This window comes from Astatotilapia calliptera, chromosome 16 (genome assembly GCF_900246225.1).
Source record: "Astatotilapia calliptera chromosome 16, fAstCal1.2, whole genome shotgun sequence".
Classification (NCBI taxonomy): Eukaryota; Metazoa; Chordata; class Actinopteri; order Cichliformes; family Cichlidae; genus Astatotilapia; species Astatotilapia calliptera.
The window spans coordinates 9,856,965-9,881,272 of record NC_039317.1 but is presented as its reverse complement, the minus strand read 5'-3'; the positions used below and the strand labels follow the sequence as shown (position 1 = coordinate 9,881,272).

The following is a 24,308-nucleotide window of genomic DNA, read 5'->3' as shown; positions in this document are numbered from 1 at the left end:
GTCTACAGTCAGTAGAAACAGAAGTCTTTCGTTCAGTCAGTGGCGAGGCTGGACACGCTCAATACACAGATGCATAATGGCTGTTTGTTTGTACTGATCGTCCATAAGCAGTCATTAAATGTTAACAGTCCACTACTTTCTGTCCCTCTCCTCCTCTCTCCTGCCTTTCTCCCTGTGTTAAACTGTAATGAGGTCCTAATGATTCTAAACAGGACACCTCCTCCATGCTTTGCTCCTTGCACTCCTCTAAATGTGTCAGTTAATTATTGTGGACCTTGTGTAAGACACAAGAATTACAATAATAATAACAATGTTAATATAACACCATTAGGTGACCACTGGAATACTGCTAAGGGGTGCTTTGAGCCCCTCAGCTCTTGTTTCACTGAGATTCATCACAGAGAGTGAGCTGCTCAGTCTGACACCTGGGAAAATCAGGCTGATAGCTCATTTTTTCTGTGGATGCTCATATCAAAGTTTTTGACCATTTTGAATAATGAAGTCAGTTTATTTAAAAGTAATCTCTGTGAGTCTAAAGCTCAGGCTTCAGACTGCTTTAAATACTCAATTTCAGAACGTTTTGCCTCTGTGTGATGTCACTGACAAGTGGAAGGTCTTCAAGGTCTTCTTAGACACACCGCTCTGGTCGTGAGCACAGAAGACCCATCCACTTGCTGTACAAACTTTGTTTGTAAGAGACAGCCATTCAGAAGAAATCTGGCTCCAGTGAAGGGTGAAGGGAGCTGAAACGGTTTGTTTCGGAGAAGATTAGTTGAATGGCTTCAGTGAGACCCGGTACAAGATTAAAAAAAATATTTATTTGGAACAGTTATTCCTGCAAGTGAGGCTGCAAGAAAATTTGCATATTAGATCCACATTTGAGAGAGCTGGAGCTATCAGCGAGTTAATCTGACATGTAGTTTGAAGAATGTGGTGATAGAGGTTTGATTTCAGTTGATATAACTTGCGATGTTTATTAGATTATTGCTGCTCTGCAGTGTGGAGGCTATAATCCCGACCGGTCTATCTTATAGTCAGCCTGTGTTCTTGGTCACCATCAGTATTTAACTTCAGTCAAAGGCAACCAGATTGTGTTTGTGGCGTCTTATTCACTATATTGCTGTAAAGTTTTTATCACTTATTATTGATTTTACAGTTGTGCTGTTGGGCTATGTCAGCATGTGAATGTTGGGATTGAAATATTGACCAGACAAGTGTGTTAATGTTGCTGTCATTGCAGCCATGCTGATGAAGCCACTAACATCACGTCAAGTGGCTTCGTCAGCAGGTTAAAGTGGCAGCTCTCTCTCACTCAGACATGCTCGACAGTGAAACGTCCCTGGGTAAGAGTCACACCCACAGAGCTGCTTCCACTTTAGTATTATGATGGCTGATTCTCCAGAGACCTGCAGTCAGCACTTCCGTGTTACTTTGTACTGTCAGTATGTTTCCTTGATCTTTATACAAAATAATCCAGTTCGTTAAAGAAGAAATGTGTCAAGCTGGATTACATCCTCTGCAAAAGCAAAACTGCAGTAGTGCTGGACATGTGTGAGATTTTGAGATGAGCCAAGTTTAAATCTGAACACGTTTACTCCAGGAAATGATAAAACATTGTTAACGATTTGTTTAGGAATGTAATAGGAAATATGGCCTGGTGACCCAGTGTCGACACAATCAATGGTAATCATGCTCTGGACTGTTTTTAACCACCATTTTTTTCCAGTGAAACAAAGTTTTCAGTTAATACCAGTGGTTTGGTCACTCTTGGAAAGCTGCTGCTAATCCTCTCACAGCTGAACGTGAGGACACAGAATCGGGCTGCACTGTACATCCAGCTGGAGTTCACACCTGCTGGGCAGACCGGCTGTTTGGTTGAGCTGTAATTGTGTGTTGTGTGGGCGTGTATGTGCTGTGGTGGCACGAGGCAGTCAAAACCACTGGAACAGTGACATCATTATACATCCTAGAGCGCCTGTGCTGCTCCGCCTCTGTTCCAAGGTAACAGGGATTCATGAAGACTTGGTCGTCCTCCTGCCCCTCTGACCCACATCTCCTCTGCCGACTCTGCAGCTGGTTCTAAATAATGATCTCAGCACTCAGCAGGCTGCAGGAGCCAGAAATAGCGTGGGTCTTTTTTCCAGACTTGGACAGGCCATCTTTTACCTCATAAATAAAAGCGTGCATACACACCATGTGTATTCACTCGGAGGACTGTGTCTCCTTATGGAGTAAACGGAAACATGTGTGTTTATTCACTCTCGTGCAGAGCATTACTGGAACTGTGCTTGAATATAGAAAACAGTTCTCTTCAGCCTTAATTGGTCTATTTGTTTTGTCACAGAGCCGTTTGGTTAAAAGCAAGAGATTGACTTTTCTTTGTGCTGCGCTGAAAACAGACCAGTTTGACACAATAGGACTGCAAGTGTGATTGATGTTGTCCCAGCTGCAGAAAATACATGTTGAAACGGCTCTAACAGTCCTGGAACACCTTGCTAAAATATGCACAGTTGCCAAAAATATTTGATACTAATTACATGTTGTTGTAATAAGAAAAGCCTTGTCAACAACAACTACACTAAAGCTATTCTGTTATACCTGTATGCAAAAAAAAATATTTCATAGTTCAGCAATACTGATCAATCTAATAAACTTAAACCTACACCATCCTCCCTATTCTGGTATTTTAAAGAGTACTTAGCATAAATATTAAGCAACCTAACTAATAGGGTTCCAACTCCCAGCAACAACAAAAATAAATAAATAAAAAATAGGGAACCACCCCTCACGCTCCACCTCATGATGCTTAATCGACGTAATCAACCTTAATTTGATGCAGTGTGAAAAAAATACACAGAAATCAATTATTTTTCAAGAAATATTAAATAGATTCAACATCTTTCTTCAACAAAATTGCAGACTGCACAGATGGTACCTTCCCAAAGGAAAAAGTACTATAGCTTACTAGGGTATATTAGACTTAACAGTTACTATATACAATAATGGACTTCTATACATTTTACATCAGATTAAAACTTTGGGTGTAAGATTCAGATAAATATTAAATAATTAAAAGCTCGACATTTTAAATGAGAATAAGAAAGAAAAGTATGTCTTTGTGCCCTCTTTTCCCTGTTAATGCCCTATCGGCCCCCCTGGCTAAACTTTGCTAGATCCGCCCCTGCACAGTTACCAGCCGTCAGCTACATAGAAAAAGATCCTGGAGTAGAAAGTAATATTAAATAAATTCTAACAACAGCTGATCAAGCTTAAACGTGCTGCTGTTGTTCAGCCGCTGGTTTCCTCTGTCTGGTGCAAAGTGGGCCAAAAGCAAACAAGAGACACGGACTCGCGACAGAAAAGCCGATCAGCTGATCATTTAAGCAGTTTCATGATTGAAGTAGCAGCCGGAGAGCGAGAGGCAGTCGCTCGTTAAGCTTAATGCAGGAATGCTTTACAAACATTCAGAGATGGACTTACACACGTGCTTTACTTCTCTCAGGGATAACTTTGTCGGAGATGAAATGCCGGGTTGCTAGCGAAGCTCCAAATGCTATCCAGACCAGGTCAGCTGTGTCAAAGATAAAATCCTCAGATCCTGTTATGATATATTTTTCCTCTGATCAGTGATGGATCAGAGTAGCTCATCAAAACCAGTAGCTTGTCTCAAACACCATCTGTGGAGCAGAAGCATGCAGCTGTGGCTCTAAAACGAACTATTGGACTTATCTTCTGTCAGCTACAGTTGTGATCAGAAGTTTGTGTACTCATCATGGGCGTGGATATCACGGTAATTTTGGTCTTTTAATGATTTCTTTGAACTGTTTTTTTGTACAGATTGTACAGCACACGTCGTTAATGCCTGACAAACACAAGAACTGGACGCACATTAATTTATTTTGGATTTTCTCTAATCATTTAGATCGACTGTAACGTGTTGGCCATCTGTCATCATTCATAAATTAGATGGCAGTTATTTGCAAAATTCCATCAATCTGTCTGAGAGTGATTACAGTCGGTCTGAGTCTGACAGCTATTGTTTTGAGAGCAGTAGCTTGCCATCAGATAACCTGAGCCATCACCCTGTGATCAAAGTGTTGTTGAGGGTGTTTCATGCTCAGCCTCTGGGCAACGACTTGCAGTCAGTCTCCAACTGCCAAAGAAAAGGGAAAAAATGAGCACAATCACTGGGGAAAGATGGACTTTTCCAAATTGCAGAGAGGTTGGTGCTTTTACTTTAATGTAACTGAGCTAATGGTGAAGTTGATGACCTGAGCTTTGTATTAGAAAATGTTCTGTTCTCTCTCACTCGCTCTGTTTGTGCACATGTTTCTGCTTAAATACAGAATAGAGAAAAGGAACACTAGAATTAAATATGCTAAATACTTAAAAACAAGTTTAGTGAGACTTTAACAACGCAACCAACATAATATAAATGTTATATGTAGTACATTGTATTCATTCATCATATTGTTTCTTCATAATGTAATGGATGATGAAGGCTTTTAAATAAGTTTTTTCATGGATAATTAACTTATATTTGTTACTAAAATGGAAAAACCGATACATTCAGTCATGTATTTAATTTCTGCCATATATTAGATATGTTTCTCCCTTTTTTATCTTTTATTTTGTAAGATTTTATTTAGAGTCCAATTTGTAATTCCTTTTGCATATTTTCAACATCATTTCAACAGCAGTGCATATGCCTTTTTATTGTGAAAGGCATAGAACGAACTGATTTCTGAATAGGCAGTGACAGTGGTATTAAAGGGACACAAGTGAATTGTGCTATTTCTTAAATTTCTTAAATTTGTAACATGTTGTGTTGCTAAATAGTTTAGTCTGTTACTGTTATTTATACTGTAGCAACTGTAACCCACATAATTTCCTTAGAGATTAATAAAGTATGCTGATTCTAATTGAAACACTTTGTTTCAGACAAAAGATGAACTGAAGTTCTGCCACCAGATAAATCAGGATTATTTTGGACATGTAATCAGAGTTTTAGTCTGTAGCTATAGCAGAGTATAAGAATGCAAATGTGGACGTGGAAGAAAAAAAAATAACAGTAGGATGACTAATATCTGTCCTGCAAAGACAGTTTAATTCAGTGGCTGTGTTTCTCATTAATGTTTTATGTGTCAGTACTTGAACATGCTGCAATTAGTGTGCCTGGTGTTCATTAAAGCTGGGCCAGCAGCCATACCACCAGTTAAAGGGTCACAAGCAACACCAGTCTCATGGCTACAAAGAAATGATTAAAAGTAATGCTACTGTACATATTTCTGACACTTTGATGTCAGTTTGAGTGTTAGCGAAATGCTAGTATCCATTCGACTATTGACTAGGAGCAACATTTTTATCATGCGCTGAATTTATGCCAACATTTGAGTTAATTCTCTGTGAACTGTTCTGTGTCTGACTGATCAAAGCTACATACCCTGCACCTGGGAACCTGCTCTCATTTCTCACACTCTGAGGTAAAACAAACACCGGACGTCTCCTCCCTCTTCTTTGAGACTTGACTGAACTTGACCGCTGCAGACGAAGACCTCAGATTTCTGCTCTGAACTACTATAACACAGATGCACAGGATCACACACTCTGTGGCTGTAGCTGGAAGAACACAGCTACAGGATGGACTTATAGATTAAGTCCTTTAACCAAGTGTTGATATCCAAAATGATCTGTGTGCAATAACTAAAAGGTTATTAACTAAAAGGTAAAAAAAAAAAGCTTTTATTGAAGTGCAGTTTTCAGATTTATATGCTCTTCACGTGTTAAATACTAGTCCAAAAAAACCCAGATAAAACCAGAGTAAAAGTCACTAGCAAAAATTTTCTTACGTATGACAGCACTGGATCTGTGTTATTTTTCATTTTGAGTGATCATGTGGGAAAATAACACACAAACACAGAGGAAGATTTTCCAGCTGTGTTTGGGGCTCACTCTGAAGTCTGGCAGGGGTAAAGCTAGCTCAGCCTCTTGGGTGGTTTGTCAGTTAGAGGTCACTGCTTCAGCCCCTGGGTTAATATCCTTAAGCTAAACAGCTGAGTGTGGGATGAATACAAGAAATCAGCTTGGTTGTTGCTGGGTGCATGCTGTGCCATCCACACAGTGCTGGGCGGAGGAGAAAATAACCACAGAGCAGCTTCTGAATTCAGATTTGTGTCCGGCAGATTCCAGTAACTGGAGCCTTCTGATGCTGATTAGAAGGTGATCTGTTGCTGATATGTATTCTCACACACGACAAATGAATGACAGGAGGACTTCCAGGGCTGGAGGCAGTGCTAGAGTATGCCAAGTGAAAGTAAATAAAAACAGAATGCAATGATTCTACAAAAAATACATTCACGAGTTGTGGAACAATTTCAAAATAATGTTCCTCAATATAAAAATACAACTCTGAATATCTCATCACCAACAGTACATGAGATATCAAGATTCAGAGATTTTGGAGAGAGGACAGAGCTCAATCTCCCCTGAGCTCCGGAGCCTCATACGGCACTATACGTGAAATCAGCCGTGATTCTGTCATGGAAGTCAGTGCACTGACTCACACCACTTACTGTGTTATCTTCAAATCCAGCTTAAAGTTCTACCGTGCAAAGATCAGCTGAATTCAAATCTTGAAATAGTTTTTGAAGAGCCTGGGTGCTGTTGTTTTTAAATGCTGCACAGTGGCAAACATGACATGTTGCTACCATCAAATTTAAAATGTGCTAATGGGGTTTTTTTTGGTTTGTTTTTGTTTTTTAAATAATGCATTTTCTCATGCATAACGGCCCAACTTTTAAAGTTCATGTAGTATTTTATTCACTGTTTAAAAGCATCACATTTTTTAGGTGTGTGTGATGAGAGATGTGTATACCTTTTCTCATGATCTTCCTACACTGGAGCCACATATACGTGACTGATAATAAGAAACAGAAGAAGTCGGTCTGTCTTTTTCTTTCCGTGTCTATGTTGTGTCTTAGTGTGAGTAATGTTGATCGATGCAGAGTCATTCTATGACTTGCAGTCTGAGGAGAAGAAAAGTAAAGACTGTTTTCATGGTTGATAATGATTGTTGTCATCTGTGTGCTGTTATTCACATAATAATCCCAGCTATCTGTAATTGCTGCATGCTCTGATAGTTTTAGCGAGCTCTGCAACAGGCTGCATGTCTTACGTTACCTTTATTCTTCTTTTACTGGAACTCTTAAAACAGCCTCACGAAAGAGGAAGTTTGGTCTCCTAAGGTTTTTACTCCCCCACATCTCATAGAGACCAAATACTCTGTTTATTCCTGTTGATGAACTTTGCTTAGCTCAGCATACATGAGAGAGCTTGTCTTGGCCTGCACATTTTAATAGCATACATATTTTAGCTGTTTGACCCGCTCACTCAAACACTCACACAAAGATACGCTAGCAACATTGTTTAAACTGCCTTTTAAATAGAAGGCATATTGACTAGAAAATGGATCCCATACTGAAGTAAAGATGTATCAGATGGTTGAATCTGAGAGAGAATAACTGTGCTCTGACAGTAGTGTGGCCTGTGACACCTGTAAAGCTCATTTTGCTGACTTAAAGTTTGACGTGTGCTTATTCTGTTGTGTTTCTAGGAGATGGATGGAAGTGTTGATACCAGTCTCTGGTGTGAGTAGTAGTGCTGTAGGCCGTGTCTGCAGCTGTAACATTTCCTGGCAGAAAAAATACGAGTGACTGCCTGGAGTGTGCTGTACTGTATATTGTCACAGTGATTGTGACAAGCCAGCAGCAGACATGCTGCCCAGATAAAGTGCAGTACTTGTATCCTTATTCCGTATGCACACAAAGTGTTCCTTGAATTCAATTCAATTTTATTTATACAGCAACAGTTCTGAATAACACTCACCCTATAATTTTAGAAAGAATTGCACAATCCCTTGTGAGGAAGCACTTAGTGAAAGTGTGAAGGAAAAACCCAGGCAGTCACAACCATTTGGAGGTGAGGTGATATTGAAGAGAGCAGAGAGAGACAAGGGGAAAAACAGGGATGGATAGTCAGACTGTCAGTTGGTCGGTCTGTGCGTTGGTCTGCCACGGGAAGACGCCTGTTCTCTCAGGATAGTTTCATGTCTCCCACTATGGCGTTATTTTTGTGCCACTATTCTGAGCGCACGTAAAAAAAAATTTGAGCAGGTGCAAGTGTTGCATTTTGAGGAGAAATGTATTTTGAGCGAAGAAAAGCTAAATTTGAGTGAACAAAATTCATTGCCGCGTGCAAAAAATGTATTTCAGTGTTTGCTATTATCCACACACAGTAGCAGCCCATCTCGCTCAGTTTTTGCATTTGCGCTTGCTCGCAATGTGTTGCTCGCGCTCTCAACATTTCTGCCCGTGCGCGTTCAACTCTTTCTGTACACCGTTATGTTTGTGCCACAAAACCAGCCAATCACAGACTTGGATGCAAAAAGAAAAATCTGATTGGCTGTTTTGGTCTTCAATCAGCTCGAAATGACAAAATGCAATATCCCAGAATCCATTTCGTCAAGAACAACAAGACAGTGTACATCACTGTGACAACAGCATTTATTTTAGTTCAAAGGCTTTATGGTTTTTCCTGTATTACCTGGTGGTGTAGCCGGCAGATTTTTTTTTTTGGTCTTTTTTTTGTCTTTTTTGTCGTCAGTTCAGCCTTATATATTATGTTTAACCCGAGTGACCAGCTGGTGGGTAACAGGCATCTCCGAAAACGTTAGAGCACTTTTGCAAATATGTGATGTCTTGATAAATCGAGCAGATATTTGAAGTTAACACAGCACCATTCTCGTATGAAAATATCTTAAAAGTTTATTTTGTGACCCATAAAGAGTAATATTTCAAACTCCGCCACTCTATGTTCCTCCGCCACTGCCTCGTTTGAGTTTTGAACGAAATGGATTCTGGGATATTGCATTTCGTCATTTCGAGCTGATTGAAGACCAAAACAGCCAATCAGATGGTTTTTTTGCATCCAAGTCTGTGTTTGGCTGGTTTTGTGGCACAAATATAACGGTGTACAGAACGAGTAGAACGCGCACGGGCACAAATGTTGAGAGCGCGAGCAACACATTGCGGGCAAGCGCAAAAACTGAGTGAGAGGGGCTGCTAGTGTGTGTGTGTGTGTGTGTGTGTGTATGGATAATAGCAAACACTGAAATACATATTTTGCACGCAGAAATTAATTTTGTTCACTCAAATTTAGCTTTTCTTCGCTCAAAATAAATTTCTCCTCAAAATACAACAGTTTCACCTGTAAATTCTTTTTACGTGTGCTCAGAATAGTGGCACAAAAATAACGTCATATCCCACCTGCTCTTGTGTTTTGCTGCTGCAGTCACACTGCACAAGGCTGAGGTTGTCACTGTTTAGGCTTATAAATCATCAAGTACTCTTGAGTTTAACAGTTCTTTCATGTCACTGCATATGACTTAAATTCATGGAACCCACTGACAGTTTCAGCCTTTAATATTTGTTGGTCTCTGGAAGTATTTCATTCCTCCTGCTCCAAATTTCCACATATAGACAGAAGTAACTTGGTGTGTTTGATCTTTTCCTCTTATCTTGTGAGAACAGTGTGTCTCCCAGATCCTAGCCATGACAGAGGATTAAAAATGTCACTGAGGGTGTTTAAACCATGACAGCAGTGATAAGTGATAACATGTTTTCATTTCTACTCACTGGGGACACAAACTGAAGCCTCGTCGGCACTTTTGCTGCTCACCGACTCCCTGCAGTCACTCCAGATGTTTCGCAGGACCCTCTTAGAGGATTTGTCTGCTGGTGATACTTTACAGTTTTTGTTACTGTCATGAAATCATCACTACTGCCATTTTGTGTCTGGCAGGGCGACATTTGCTGACGTGTAATTGATGTGGCTTGGTTTCAATGAACCATAAATGGGGAGAAACGTCTACCAGGCCCATCCTCTAAACAATAACCGTGTGTTCTTGTAAGCCCGTTTTAGAGTACAGTCAAAGAACCCTTGGGAATATTCCTTTCAGCACATTGAAACCTTGAACTCACAACACGAGCAGCTTCTGTTTAAAATAAGACACATTCCGAGGCCAGTCTGAGCCTGTGACTAAACAGTAATCTTATCCTACAGCCTACTGTGTCATTAAGATGAATGGTTTACAGAGATATTGTTCTCCTGTCAGAGCACTCATTTAAAGTGGTACACTCATATTTTGAGGTTCCTTCCCAGGGTCAGGGAGGTGCTGCCTTGCTGTGATGGATTTGTCTCGTCTCTGAAATGAGTGTACAGAGCACTCTGTCATTTGCTTCTTCAAATGATGTCAAACAAAAGAAGTGCCACCACAGGCATCATGTAAGATAGTTATCAACTTAAATGTTGTTATGCATAGATTGTATTTCTTTTAGTACTTTGTATTCACTGTAAGCCGAAAAAAATTGACCCAGAACTACTTTTGTGGGTCCTCTGGTTTTAGAATAAATAATACTTTAGATCAAACGTGGAAGACAGGACTACACCCAGACTGATATTTGGTCATTCAAAATCCTACATATCCAGTTTATTTTATGTGTGTTTTGTTGTTTTCGAGTGGCGTCCAGTCTGCAAACTATACAATATCAACACATGTTTGAAGGGTGTTTCTTTAGGGTCTTCTTTACTTTTTATTTTTTATTTTTCAATGATCGGCCATTAAAAATACCAATGCCAGTATACTGGCAGATAACTAGCAGAGCAGTCCTTCAAGGTCTGACACCTCCCAGCAGGATCAGGTGTTTTTTGGACAGTCACCTATCAGGTGCTGTTGGGGATAAAGGGGTAGGATCCTGCGTGGTAACGACTAGATATAGTGTAGGTGGATGAATCTTTGGGGACAGTACTATTCTGGTATCCAGCTTTGGGGATCCTGAGTGAGGAGCACTGGAAGTTCTGTGCGGAGCAGCCGTGAATCGCTGCCAGGGTTTCCACCTAAGAATGAGTGGCTGAGTCATGATTGGAGAAATTAAAGAAAAATGACTGGCACTACCTGCTCGTGGCAGTACTCATCATCACCCATCAGATCTAATTGTGGGCTCGTGGGTGATTTGAAGGTCATTTGGGAAGATGGGGAAAACCTAATGCTGGAATTTGACTGATGTTTTTGAAGGAAAGGACGTGTGTGGGTCACCATTTTTTTTCCAAAAATGACGAATAGGTATGTCAAACATTAACCTTCTCCTCTCTCCAGCATGCAGTTTTTAAAACTCTTCTGCGCTGTCCCCTGCAGTATCCTAAAACACTGCGCTGAACTCAGCGGTGAGCGGAGTGCATGCCGACACTGGGAACTGGGCCCAAATTACCCTCCGTTGACTGGTTGTGGCAGCTTTACCTGGTGGAGATGTTGCTGGGATATGAATGAGTTTTGTTTTTACAAAGATTTCTTACTAGCTTTTGTCTCCTTTGGCTTTCTGTGTTCGTCTTTTTTGGACAGTATCTCATCTCACAACAATAAGCGCTTCACTGGTACATATCCTCTTTAGCAGCATGCTTCTTCTGTTTTTGTTGTTTAATAAAAAGGAAGTGTCTACGTCTGTATTTAAAGTCAAGAAATAGTGCCAGAGGAGGCTATTTTTTTTGACATCCTGTACTGTGCAGATTTATAGCACATGAATGGATAACATGCTTTGAAAAGATGTTTCACACTGTGGATTTTTTGGTTCTATCTTTACTTTAATTCATATTTTTGTATCAACTTTATTTAGAACATTTGAACTCAACTATGCCAATTATGTACTGCAGGATATCCCACAGGAAATGGAGCCTCTCCAGAAGGACACTTTTTACCTCCACTTTTCTTTTTCAAGGCAAAATAGCTTTCTACCACAAACATTTCCGATATTTGGTGAAGCCTTTGCACAAGACCACAATATAGATTCAGACTGCAACTGGAGACGTTGGAGGTTGCCGGCTTCGTTTTCCTTCCAAACATCACAGCCTCTGGGACACAGGCTCCTCTTTGGCCACCGCTGCAGGAAGTGACTGTTTCTCTCTCTGCAGTGGGAACCAGAGGGAGTGTTTCAGTCTTCCTCCACTCCTGCTGTAGGCTGCCACACCATATCACACATTCACTGCATTCCTGCCGAGGGTTACTGAGTTCAGTTTGTTGACCTCCAGACTAGAAAAAGAATCTTGGCTCGATGTAAAGCTGATGCTTTCCACTTAATGGGACAGCTAATTGCTGCTTGATGTTGCTGCTGCTGTCATAAACTGTTTGGTTTCATCTTCAGAGCTTATGGCATCATTTGAAGGCTTTCATTTTGAGCCAAATGTTCAAAGTGTCAGAGTATTGAGTAATTCCAGCTCACAGATCTAGAAATAATGTCCAGCTGTTCAAAAACAACTGGAACTACAACTGCAACCATCTCATGAATTGTACATCTGTGTCGAGTCCATCGTTTTCTCTCTCTCTCCTGTTTTCCACCCACAAAACACGCAGAGGGAGGGAGAGGCTGATGTGTCAAATCCTTCTTTGTACACTCTGGTTTGCACAGACATGCACAACAGTTCTCCAGATGGCCAAACAATTCACTCTGTGGACTTTTTATTTGTCTGTGATGCTTTTATTGAGAAACATTAGTTGAGCTCCCGTTTAAAGCCCAAAGCTCCTGTTGTCTGTATGATATGATGGAAGAATTATCCTTCTAAAAATACCCCAGAAGCTCATTTCCGTTTATATAATCTCCAAATATTTATTTAAGCTCGTTTACAATGTGATGTCACTCTCTCACAGCAAAAATAATATGCACAGGCCCTCACAGGCTACATGCAATGTTAGGATCTACTCTTGATCCTGTCATGCCTATAAAAGCCACCAGTCTGACAGAAGGGACTAATTATTTATTTTATTTGCTTGTTTTCAGCCTTTGTAATCCTTCCAAAGATATCCCCCTGATGTTTATACTGCATATTATATGCTCCAGTGTTATGAGAATATGTAATGCAGCGTATTGTGGTGTGAGATGATCGTATACTCCTGTTTTTGAGGATTTCTAAAGAATAATTATAGGTGCGCTTTTTTTTTTTTTTCTTTCTTACCTGTCTAATATTTTACTAAGAACTGTAATAGCATTTTTGTATAAATTCGAGTGAGTCTTAGGCCATGCTACATTAGCTTATGTCTCTGCACCACTCTGCAAGTATATCTATACAATACTAGATGGCAGTGTTATTACCATGCTATGCGGATCTGTTCAGACCTCAAACACTTTGCATTTACATAAAAGATGAACTTACGTTGTTGGTTTGCTTTGGTGAGGCTGAAGCAAAAGGCCAGAAGGAGGTGACTCACTGTTGTATAGAAATATAGGAAAACATGGGAAATATTGGAGAACAGCCCTTGATTTCTGAGCTCAGTGAACACTTTTCTGATGAGTTTATAGTCTCAATCACCAGTTTCAAGTCTTGCAGAATAGAACACAAATCAACACATTCCTTTTTTTTTCTTTTTTTTTAAATGGCTGTGGATCAGGAGGTAGAGTGCGTCCTGTACTAATCCAAAGCTTGGAGACCAAAGTATCATTGGGCAAGATAATGAAGCCTGAGTTGCTCCCAATGCATTTGTAACCGGACTTACGACTTATCATTAAGAATGACCGAACTCCACTAGCCAGTAGCAGAAGATCTAGGATCGGCAGGAGCCCAAGGTATAAACACCAATAAGGAGAGACCACACCACAATAGACTGTTCACAAATTTATTATATTTGACACACAGCAGCTGCAACAATGTAATGAAAAAACAATAAAATAAAATACAAAATATTTCCCCCAAAATAACAAACTAAATAAAAGTGCGCGCATACAGCTTTCTCTGAGTCAATTGTATGAATGGACAATGTCTGGTAACTGATGGATCGTTGGGGCCCGTTCAGTTTGTTTAACGTTTGTCCTACCACACTCCGATGAAGGAAGAAAGTTCGTAGTCCTGCAGGTATCTGAAGCTTCAATGGTAACGAAACTTTGGCTTCAATAAAACCTTGGCAAATCCTTTTCAATTTCGGGTTGGCTCGCCATCCAGTTAACTGGAACTGTGGAATCACTGCTCCTCGATGGGGCTTGCTTCAGACTGGGTCCGTCTGTCGAGTCATCCGTTGACAGGGTGAAACTCTGAACAACCAAAAACAACTGCAGCAGACTTGCTTTTAACTCCTAGCGATTCGACTTCGGGAACATTAGTTTCTCTGGCACATGGCATTATATGAACAGGAACGAAAATGGCAACACAGGAAATCATGTGATCAAGGTCAACAGCAAGGGTCACTGGGAGCTCATTGCTGATTGGCCAAGTTAAATGACAACAGATAATCTTATTGGTCCACATCTTCCTTTAAACATAAAAGAAAAAAAGAAATGACTAAATTGTTTACATTATACATGAAAAAAAAACTACTTTCCACTGCTCTTTTTTTCTAGCTGGGCTACACATTCGTCAGAGACTGAATGTTAGAAGACAAAACACACCTAGATGTAGACAGAAATAAGGCCCAGGTGCCAATCTGCAGTTTCCCCAGCTTTCCTGTCAGTTCACAAAAAGAGAAAAAAACTTAGATCCTTTGTAATATGCCTTCACTAACCACTGGTTAGAGCTGGACCTGAGAAATGTTGAAAAGCAGACGCTTTCGCTGATTTTACTGCAGCAGTTGACTGCAAAGATGGGTAAAATTGTGAAAATAAAGATGTATGGCAGATTTTAGGCTAGTGCATTACAGTGAGCAAGATATAGACATATGTAGTATGCGTTCATGCTTCATTCATTCATGTGGTATTCATAGTCAGTAGTGTGAAGACTAGAACACTATTCTTTCCATTTTTTGTTTTTCCTTTCCATTTTGAATTTCCTCTAATCTTCTTATGGGAATCGAGCAACATAAGGGAGTATAAGTAATAAGTATTTGACGGCCTGAGATGGTGGTAACGAAACAGAAAGCAGCCTAATGTCAGAAATGAAAAGTCTTGGATGTCTCCAGAACAACTCCTTCCTCTTCCTCATTTTAACTCATCTTGGCTGCTGTTCCAGGCTGACAGAATGTCTCGAGAAACGTCATGGAAAAGTTGCAAGCTAAAGGGGAAGGTCACAGCTCTGAAGGATCTGAACACTTTCCATGTTCCCTCCTCCGCTACAGCTGTGTTTATTGTGAGTACTGCTTAATCTCACAGCAGAGAAGAAGAAGTGAAACAACTTACCAGCTAAATCACAAGACTGAATGGCAGGATAAAGAGCATGTGCACTTGCTCCAAACATCTGGTTCAAGGCATATGGTGACGGTTAGCTGTTGTAGACTCGTGAAGTGTTGATCGCTGGTATTTTCTTCTGTCGGCACGCCAGTTCATTTCACGATTGGTGCAGTGGTTTAAAGACTGTCAGCATCTAGGAAAAGAAGCGGTGCCTAACATATGACGAAACAAAGACATCTTTAACTTGGAGTTTGGCCAATTTTAAGCTTGTTTAAGTTGAGCATGAACATCTCCTAGCATGAATTTGTCTTGTTGCATAGACTTTTATAAAAAGATCCCCACATAGCTGATCTTCTTCTTTTCTTTATTTATTTAAAGAAAAAAATTGCAGCCATGCAGTGTGATGCAGAAAACAACATTTGTATACAACAGGAAATTCCAAAAGCTCAGTCATAAGCGCTGGGAAAGAGCACAGACATGAATATTTCACATAAATATTAGAGGAGTATTTGCACACAGCAGATCTATTAGCAGCTCGCCAGGACATGTTGAATGAGAACACAGCTACACTTCTTTTATCCTCCCCATACTGTCAGGAAAAGATCCCAGTTCGTGCCCTCTGAATGCCCACAAAGCAGCGCAGTCATCTAAGGACACGTTCCCAGTGTTGGTACTGTGAGTCAGCCACATGCCACTCATCGTGGTAGCCTCCAGTGACTGAGGGCTAGGAGTGGTGCTCTAAACAAATTTCATTTGACTGGTCTCAGGTTTTCAACCTTGAGAGAAAAAAACATGCACAGTTCTGCAGCATGCACTGAATAATTAGGAAGTGTTTAGACAAGAATAGGAAGAATTTACTGCATGTCTGTGATTCCAGACAGTGTGTTGCACAACCCTGACCACTTGCTTGATGATTAGAAAAAATGTTTCCTCTTGGTTTTGAGAAGTCTCTGTGTCCTCTTTCAGGATCTGGCTGCAATCAGAGGCTCAGTTTTTCCTCCTAGTTGTGTCTGATGTTGACTGGCAGTATACTGTGATTGTCTTTCTTGACTGCCAGGAGAGCCCCTTTGACAGAAGTAGGAACCACTCCTACAGTGATTTCATTTGTTAGTGACCCAGTTATTTCTTAGTCTCCACAAATAACTGTCTTCAGTGTTTTTTCCATTTTAACGGCTTTGAAATAGGAGGACTGGAAAAGTCAAGTGTTTAATGTACCAGCCTACTCGATTAACGTGCTACATAAGAACCAGTCCATTCCTTTTCTGTTGATAAAGTCTGTATTGGTATAGTTTGCCTACAGTATGTCCTTCCTCTTTCTTATCATTCTCTGGGAGCAGATTCATGAATTTGGTCTTTGTGGAGGGTCTTGGAACAGCGGGTGTGAAATCAGCTTGTCAGTAAGGCTTCTTTGATTGCAGCTGCTGTCCTCCTTATATCAAGGAGTCTTCTTGTCTCTGACTGCTCTCTCTTTACCACAGGCTGTTCTTAGACAACCAAATCAGAGTTATAGCAAGAGCTAGAGCCCGTTCTCGGACTCATTCCAGTGTTGATAAGTCAATGAGTGCAGTACAAACAGGGCAGTTTGCTCAGTGCTGGTAGGAGAAGAGCATGATCAACACTGCAATACTCCAGATGTTTCAGTTTCCCACTGTTGCAAAGGAGAAGCAAAACCACCTCTATGAACTGTCAGCTAGACTCTGTATATGTTGCTCAATCTCATGTCACACGTGAAGTTTAGCCAGCGGCTTCTAGTGTAGTTTTTGTTCCTCTAGCTAAATCTAAGTCCTTCAGTTCTTAGACTTAGCCAGTAATCCACTCTTCAATGATATTCAAGTTTGCCAACAAAAGCATCTCAATATATTTCCAAAGCCATGAAATGAATCGCATAAAACTCCAATTTTTGCTTTTTATGAGGGTTGCTAATTATAGGGATCTATGTCCAGAAAACCTTTTACCCCACAGCTCTAAGAGGCCAATGGGGTGTTGTCATCACCCTGCTGGGCGTTCAGGTGGTATGGACGCCCAAAATTGAATGTGACCTAGGTGTTTCAAACTCAGAGCATCTGCTAAAAATATCTCTTATCACATACAGTGTCCGAGCTGCCTCGCTGTAACATTGTTTCTCTGCTGACCTGCTGTGTGTTCCTCTCACGGCAGGTCATGGTGAGTGTCACTGTGGGGAGTGTAAATGCCATGCCGGTTACATTGGCGACAACTGCAACTGCTCGACGGAGACATCGGGCTGCATTTCAGATGACGGGCAGATGTGCAGCGGGCGAGGCAGCTGTGTGTGCGGCCGCTGTCAGTGCACTGAGCCCGGAGCCTTTGGAGAAACCTGCGAAAAATGCCCCACTTGCCCCGATGCCTGCGGCACAAAGAGGTAAGTGCCGTGCTGCGGTTTATACCTGTGGTTTACACAGTCCAAGTTGGAGCTTTACCTGCTTGTTTGGGTTGCTAATATCCGCTGATAGATGAGAAATAAGGTGGAAAATTGAAACCTTCAGGCTGTCTGCAACTGTAAGCTCCAGGAAAAGCTCTAAGTAGTCTAAAACCAAGACCTCACATACCTCTCTCACTTGAAGACTGATCAGAAAACTCTTCCCATGCCTTCAAAGCTAACTCTCTTGTCATTTGTGACCTGAAGACATGAAACCATTTGTCTGCTGTTTGAACTCGGATCACTCCGTGTAGCAGCTCGAGCTTTTGATGGAACTACAGTTTCCTCTCAACAGGCTTCCTGTGAGAGATAAAGTTTAGTTGACAAACTAATGTTGTTTTTATTGTGCAAAAGCGCAAGTGCTGGTCAGAACTGATTTAAAAACAGGATTTTTGCTTCCATAGTGGAAGTCAAAGGCATCACTGTGCATTTGCTGTGCCAGAGAATTGATGACATTTCTATAACTGGACAATCAGTGGTCCAATCCCTGCTTCTTTTAACCTCTGTGTCGAAGCATCTTCTGACATGATACATAGAACAAGTTTTGCCTAATCCATCCACTGGAGCCTGCTGGGCATAATGCTTAGAGGCATATAAGAATAGTGTTGTATCGATCTCTTTGTGAATGGGTGTCTTGTAGTAAGAAAGCGCTTTGAGCTCTCAGAATAGAAAACCATTTCTTTTAAGAACCAAATCAAGTTTAAAAGCAGCGTTTAACAAACTTGAAGCATCTGTGAAAGGTTCCTGTAACCTGCACCAGCAACAGTTCATGCACTCATCAGGTTCTTTGTTCTGTGTGCTGCACGGCTCACTTGCTGTTTAGTCGCAGTTTGTAGTAGAGACAGTTCCAGTGTTTTAGCAGAGCACAGTGGGGCACTTTCGACAGCTGATGTAGCAGAGCAAAAATAACAAACTGAAGCACAGTAACAATGTCATATGATTGGCTTTTGGGTTGAGTGATCTCTGCCTCCTGAATGTAGATATAAAAATGTATGCATATGTTTAGCGTGTCTTTGCCCTTCTCTGATTCAGGGAGTGCATTGAGTGCCGGCTTTTCAATTCTGGAAGGCTTGCGGACAATGAGACTTGCCAGCGACAGTGCAAGGATCACATCATCCCTGTGGAGACTCTCAGTGAGTAAACACAAATACACACACACACACACACACACACACACACACACACACACACACACACACACACACACACGCTAACACAGAGACCAACTTGCTGGCAGAGAAAAGTATTCACATCTGTAGCATCTGCAAAAGTTTCATTTTTCACATTCTGCATACCGTTTATTGTTGTTACTGTGGGACTTTGCTAAAGTAATTGTCTGACTCCCACTAATGAGGCACTATTAACACCTGATGTAATAAAGTACATTCAGATGCTCAACAGCCTGAATGCACGCGCAAGGACTTTTCCATTCCAGGAAAAACGATATTTTAAATATCAATACATAGAAGAACAGCTCGAAGTGATCTTCTACCTTTAAGCTTTCATGAGAAGCAGGATACATACACCAGACAGAAACGACTGAAGCAGCAGAGCTTGAAGCGGCTTAACTGATTAGCTGAAAGTGAAATAGTTGGCCATCTTTTATATACAGTCTATTTTAAAAACAAATTATAGGAAAATTCAAGTTTGTATTTTGGCAACAGAAGTGACCATTTTAGCAAATGGAGGGACTGGACTGTTTGATTGGACCTACAGTATTTTATTTCAGCCAAGAGTGCATTCGGCATGGACAGATGAAGTATAGTACATGTCGAGTCCTGACAGGTGTTTACGGGATTGTCTAAAGTAACGTTTTTAGTTCCAGGTACTTTGGATGGACATGTGACATGTCACAGCTGATTTAGATTTGTGCTGTGAGTCTCTGACTCTATGCAATAACCTGTAAAAGTAGCCAACTTTGTTACCAGCATTCATGCTTGTGCGTGTTGTTTCATGTGTGGTGCAGCCTCGATAAGAAACAAATAAAATGTTTGGTTCCCACTCTTTGTTGTTGTTTTGGTTTGGCTCTTTTTCATTTTCAGAGACAGACACATTTGTACTTCCCTCAGGTGCATTCTGATCGTTTCCGCAATCTCCCTCGAGGAATATGCCGACCACTGGGAATTCTTTTATCGAGGCTGTGATTGTTCTTCCTGTACTAGGACGATAGCCGTTATTCTTTTACTGATAAATTTAAAAACAGTGTAGTTACTTTTCCACGTCAGCTTACATCATATTATGTGGCAGGGTTTTGGAGCTTTCTGGTTCCAGTAGCTTAACACAGAAGTATAAATCCCCTGTTAGCATCTACAGGTGCTACAGCCTCTGAGTTTCTTTTCTAGTATGGCTGTCACCTCTGTTCCACTCTCTGTGGTTGTTTGAGGCTTTGCTGCTTGCACCCTTTCTTTTTTCACACCTCTGTGATTGCTAATGAAAGTACACCCAGTGCTCAGCGGTCAGGCTTGGCCTCGTGTTCATGTTATTATGTGGAAGACGGCGGTCTGGACCTGTCGCAGCTCCACACAGCAGGCAGCTACACCATCTCGTCTACAACCCCTCGTTTGGTTCAGAGTTCAGTCTATTTTAGAATCCAATCCTCCGCTGACACCTACCTTCTCTACAGGGAGAATCCACCCGCTAAACAAACCAAACCTGCAGTGCACTGCCTGTCTCGTGGTTCATTGTAAAAAGCCAGGGGACACCATCCAAAATGTTTGGCAGTGCATCTTTTTTTTTTCCTCACAGCCTGGTGCTGAACACTCGGGGGAAATGTGAAATGTTTTAAGTGGCACTGTGACACTGCATGGCCTGAGTCTGTGTTTAGCCATAGAGACTATTATATTAGCATTCCATATTGGCCCAGCATGGCCCTGGCCCAGGTCTGATGTGTTTCATAGCATTCTCTACTAGTTCAGCCATCTGACTGCCCTTAATGGTCTCCACATGTACATTCCAGATACTTTGTGCATGAACTAGAGGAGCAGGGGCTGATGGGAGGGGTGGACCAGGACGGAGTGACCTCATCCTCCCTTGTGAGGTTTTGAATCTGGTCAGATAATGATGATCGAATGCAAACAATGGCAAACAGAATGTCAGCATATCAGTCAAGGCTGTCTTTTTTGTTGTTGTTGTTTTTAAATTGTGACTTCACAGCAGAGACATTGACCGATGTGTTAAACATTCATAAGTGGTTCCGTTTGCCCCTGAGCGTGAGATTCCTCTTGGATGTCTTTTGTTCCAGTATCTGAAGCCAAACCTTAATAGTTTTTTATAATATCAAAGTCTCGCTTTGTTAGAACAGCAGTAGAAAGTGAGAAACTTGCATTTATTGAAAAATGTGTCTGTGTTTTCTCCCACCTCCCACCTCTCTCTGTCGTGCTTAGAAACTGACGAGCCCGGCGCTGTGCTTTGTTTGTACAAGACAGACGACGATTGTGTCATGAAGTTCACATATTCTGAGCACGCCAGCGGACAATCTATACTCTCAGCTCTTAAAGAGCCAGGTCAGTGCTACAAACAACAATACATAATGTTGTCTTTCTTGGGTTTTTTGTTTTGTTTTTTAGCAGCACTTGTTGGTAAATTTGACAGCTGGTAATGATCAGGTGCTTTTGGATTGTACGTAGGTATCAGCTGCTTGATTTTCACCACCATCTTTAAAGATTCTGGGTTCATTGCTCCCAACCTTACCTCACATTATTCCCCCTCAGTGGTTACAGACAATGAACCTGTCAATACAAAGGAAGCTTAAGAGTGTAGTACTGAGTGACTGTCATTCTATGTCCAGAGTCAGGGGTGTCGAATTTATTATTTTTGGTCCAATTTGTTTTTACAAATTGAACCAAAAACAACTAGAAATTTTCAGGCTGTACAGGTGGATTAAAACGGTCATATTCAATACAAACATTTGTTAACATTACTGTTACTCAAAATAAAAGACTGACTGCAGTGGGGGATGTCAACTGTTTCATGTTACCTGAGTTCGCTGTCTCCATTTACACACTGGCTCCAGAAAGTCCACACGTCTATTTTTAAGTGGGCAGAGTGACACCCTGGCCCTCTTGCTGTGTTTTCAGTGCCGCCTTAGCTGTGACTTAAGTTAAGTGAGCTTGTGTTAAATGTTGTTTCCTGTGCCTGCTTCAGAGTGCGTCAGGGGACCAGATGCCCTGATGGTGCTGGTGGCAGTGGTTGGGAGCATCTTGTTGGTAGGACTGTTGCTGCTCGCTGCCTGGAAGCTGGTCATCACTATCCACGACCGGCGTGAGTTTGCCCGCTTCCAGAGCGCCCGCTCGCGTGCCCGATATGAAATGGTAAGGATGAGCCTAACTCATGAGTATTACAGCCCCATCATGTATACTAGCAATAAACTGAGGCTCATAGTTTGAGGCTGAAAAACCTCAGCACCTTCTATGTAGGTGAGATAAACCAAGCCAGTCAAGTAAAATGGGCCCTTCAGGTATTAAAAGTCTCATCTCTCTCCCCCTCAGGCCTCTAACCCTCTGTACAAGCACCCCATCTCTACACATTTTGTGGAAACAGATTTCAGCATGTACAGTAAGTCCTACAATGGAGGGCTCCACTGATCCCTCAGTACAGGGCGCGGCGGGACCGGTCCAACAAGTAGATCAAGGAGACGTGCCTGAGGTGGATGGTGGACTGAGCACACTCACCCGTCTGCACAGTGCACACCCACGGCGATGGCAGAAGAGAAATGACTTAGTGTGTTCAAAGAGAAGTCTGTGGCCTTTTTTTGTTTTATTTTCACCCGGGAGATTCAAACCACCTGTGTCTGTGCTTCACCGAACAAATTAACACCACCCTCGTCGTGATCGGGATACAGAGTGATTAGGGTTAGAAGTGAGCTCGTCTGCAGTTATTCATCATAGACCAACTTATGGAAACCATAACTCCAGCCACATAAAAGCACTGCTCATTCTGTACAGATCAGGCAAGATATTGGCTTCTCTTTGTATATTTTTGTAGGTGTTGAAGATGCATTTTTAGCACAGACTGCGCACCCAGCACGACTCTGAACTGCAGATGATTCCAATTCACATGATTCTTAAAAAGCACATATTTCTGAGGGGGCCGGGGGCTATTAAAATGTTTGGTACTACTAACTTTTACTAAGCAACTTTTCTTACCTTCATTTTGCACAGAAGTTATTGAGTCAAGTCTTGGAAAGATTTACATAGTTTTTTTTAATGTCTTAAGTGTGTGTGTGTGTGTGTGTGTGTGTGTGCGTGTGTGTGCGTGTGCGTGTGTGTGTTTGTGCTCCAGTTGCACTCAGTTGCAGGGTACAAACTCACCCTTCAGCATCTGAACACTGACGTTTCAGTCTGGTGTTGCTCTGTAACAAGAAAAGAACAAATCTGGCAACATTTTGGTCTGTTTCTAGAGCTGTTCTGGCCTCCTTACCACCTCTAAGACACTGCTAAAAAAAAACCCATTCCCAAACATTTAGCTTTCTTTAAATGTACAACTAAATAAATAACATGCATTACATTCTATACGTTAAAACACATTCAGCAGGGGTCAGCAAGTATTCAATCATGGGCTCTTTAGTATATTTATATACAGTATATATTATGGGTTCATTTATTAACTTCCTTGAATATAGGCAGGACTGGATTTAATGTGGTTATGTTTATTGATATAAGCCCAGTGTTAATATTTTTAAACACGACTATTAAACCTCATCTTGTGTCGGGGAGGCTGAGTGGCCAGATTTGGCCCCTGGTCACCATTAGCCTGCCCAGTTTATTTTATGTTGTAAAATAAATGAGTGTTAATAAATTAATAAGCTTAGTATTGGGAGGTCACAGGTCAAGGTCAGTCAGCTATCGCCTGACGGTAATGCCAGTCCAGATCAGTTCATACCCATCTGTGTATCTTATTGGCCAATCTGAGTTGCTGCTGCCACTGCAAAAGCTGTTTTTGCAACCCACCTCAGCTCCTCTTTATCATGTATGTCATTTGTACCCGGTCACATTTTGGACAGAGAAGACAGATGGTTTGAAAGAGGAGTAAAAGAAGCCATCTATGTGCACTGTGAGCGGCCATCTTTGAACAGAGGCGGTGGCTTACGACACCAACTGTCTGCCATCTATAATCCAGTTTTGAGATCCCTTCCCAGACGCCTTAACGCCCACACACATCCTGGGCCATTTGACCTCAGGACATCGCATGAAAGGGTGGGGCTAGGTCTCACAGTGAGTTCACCCGAAACCTTGGCTGATTGTGACCTACACCCGTTTTCACACCTTGGCTCATGTAGAGGATCATTAGAGGGTCCATTGTCCCTCTTGGGGGGGACACTCCCATAGGGCTTAAATCTGGGACTCTTAGAACTGAAGAAGCTACTCTGATGAGAGGTTAAACCTCTTAAAGCAGCTTAAAGAAGTCCAGACGCTTTTCTTTCCAAGCTCCTTAGTCTACACTGACCTGGATGACTGAGAACCTTCACAGACATACCTGGTTCAGTATCTTGCTTCTGCAACGTCCTTCTATTTAGGCTTTCCATGTATGACAACGAGAGGGTGGGAGGTACCAGAGCCATGCCGCCAAATCCAACCTCCTGCAGATAATTTGGATAAAGTGTTTCTTACACAATTATCTTTTTGACTGTTTAGACAAAACAAGCAATATGATGATGTCACTGTTACAAAGTGACA

The 24,308-nt window shown here is 41.5% G+C and overlaps 1 protein-coding gene across 1 annotated transcript in view; it reads left to right on the top strand.

Moving 5' to 3' along the window:
* itgb5 (integrin, beta 5) overlaps positions 1 to 22,760 on the top strand; it is a 43,154-nt gene extending 20,394 nt beyond the window's left edge. The window contains exons 12-16 of the mRNA XM_026144221.1: positions 17,355 to 17,577; positions 18,667 to 18,767; positions 21,018 to 21,137; positions 21,778 to 21,944; positions 22,122 to 22,760. Of these exons, the coding sequence (XP_026000006.1) occupies positions 17,355 to 17,577; positions 18,667 to 18,767; positions 21,018 to 21,137; positions 21,778 to 21,944; positions 22,122 to 22,217 (707 nt within the window). The 3' untranslated portion in view covers positions 22,218 to 22,760. The remainder of the gene's footprint in view (positions 1 to 17,354; positions 17,578 to 18,666; positions 18,768 to 21,017; positions 21,138 to 21,777; positions 21,945 to 22,121) is intronic.
* The last annotated feature ends 1,548 nt before the right edge of the window (positions 22,761 to 24,308 follow it).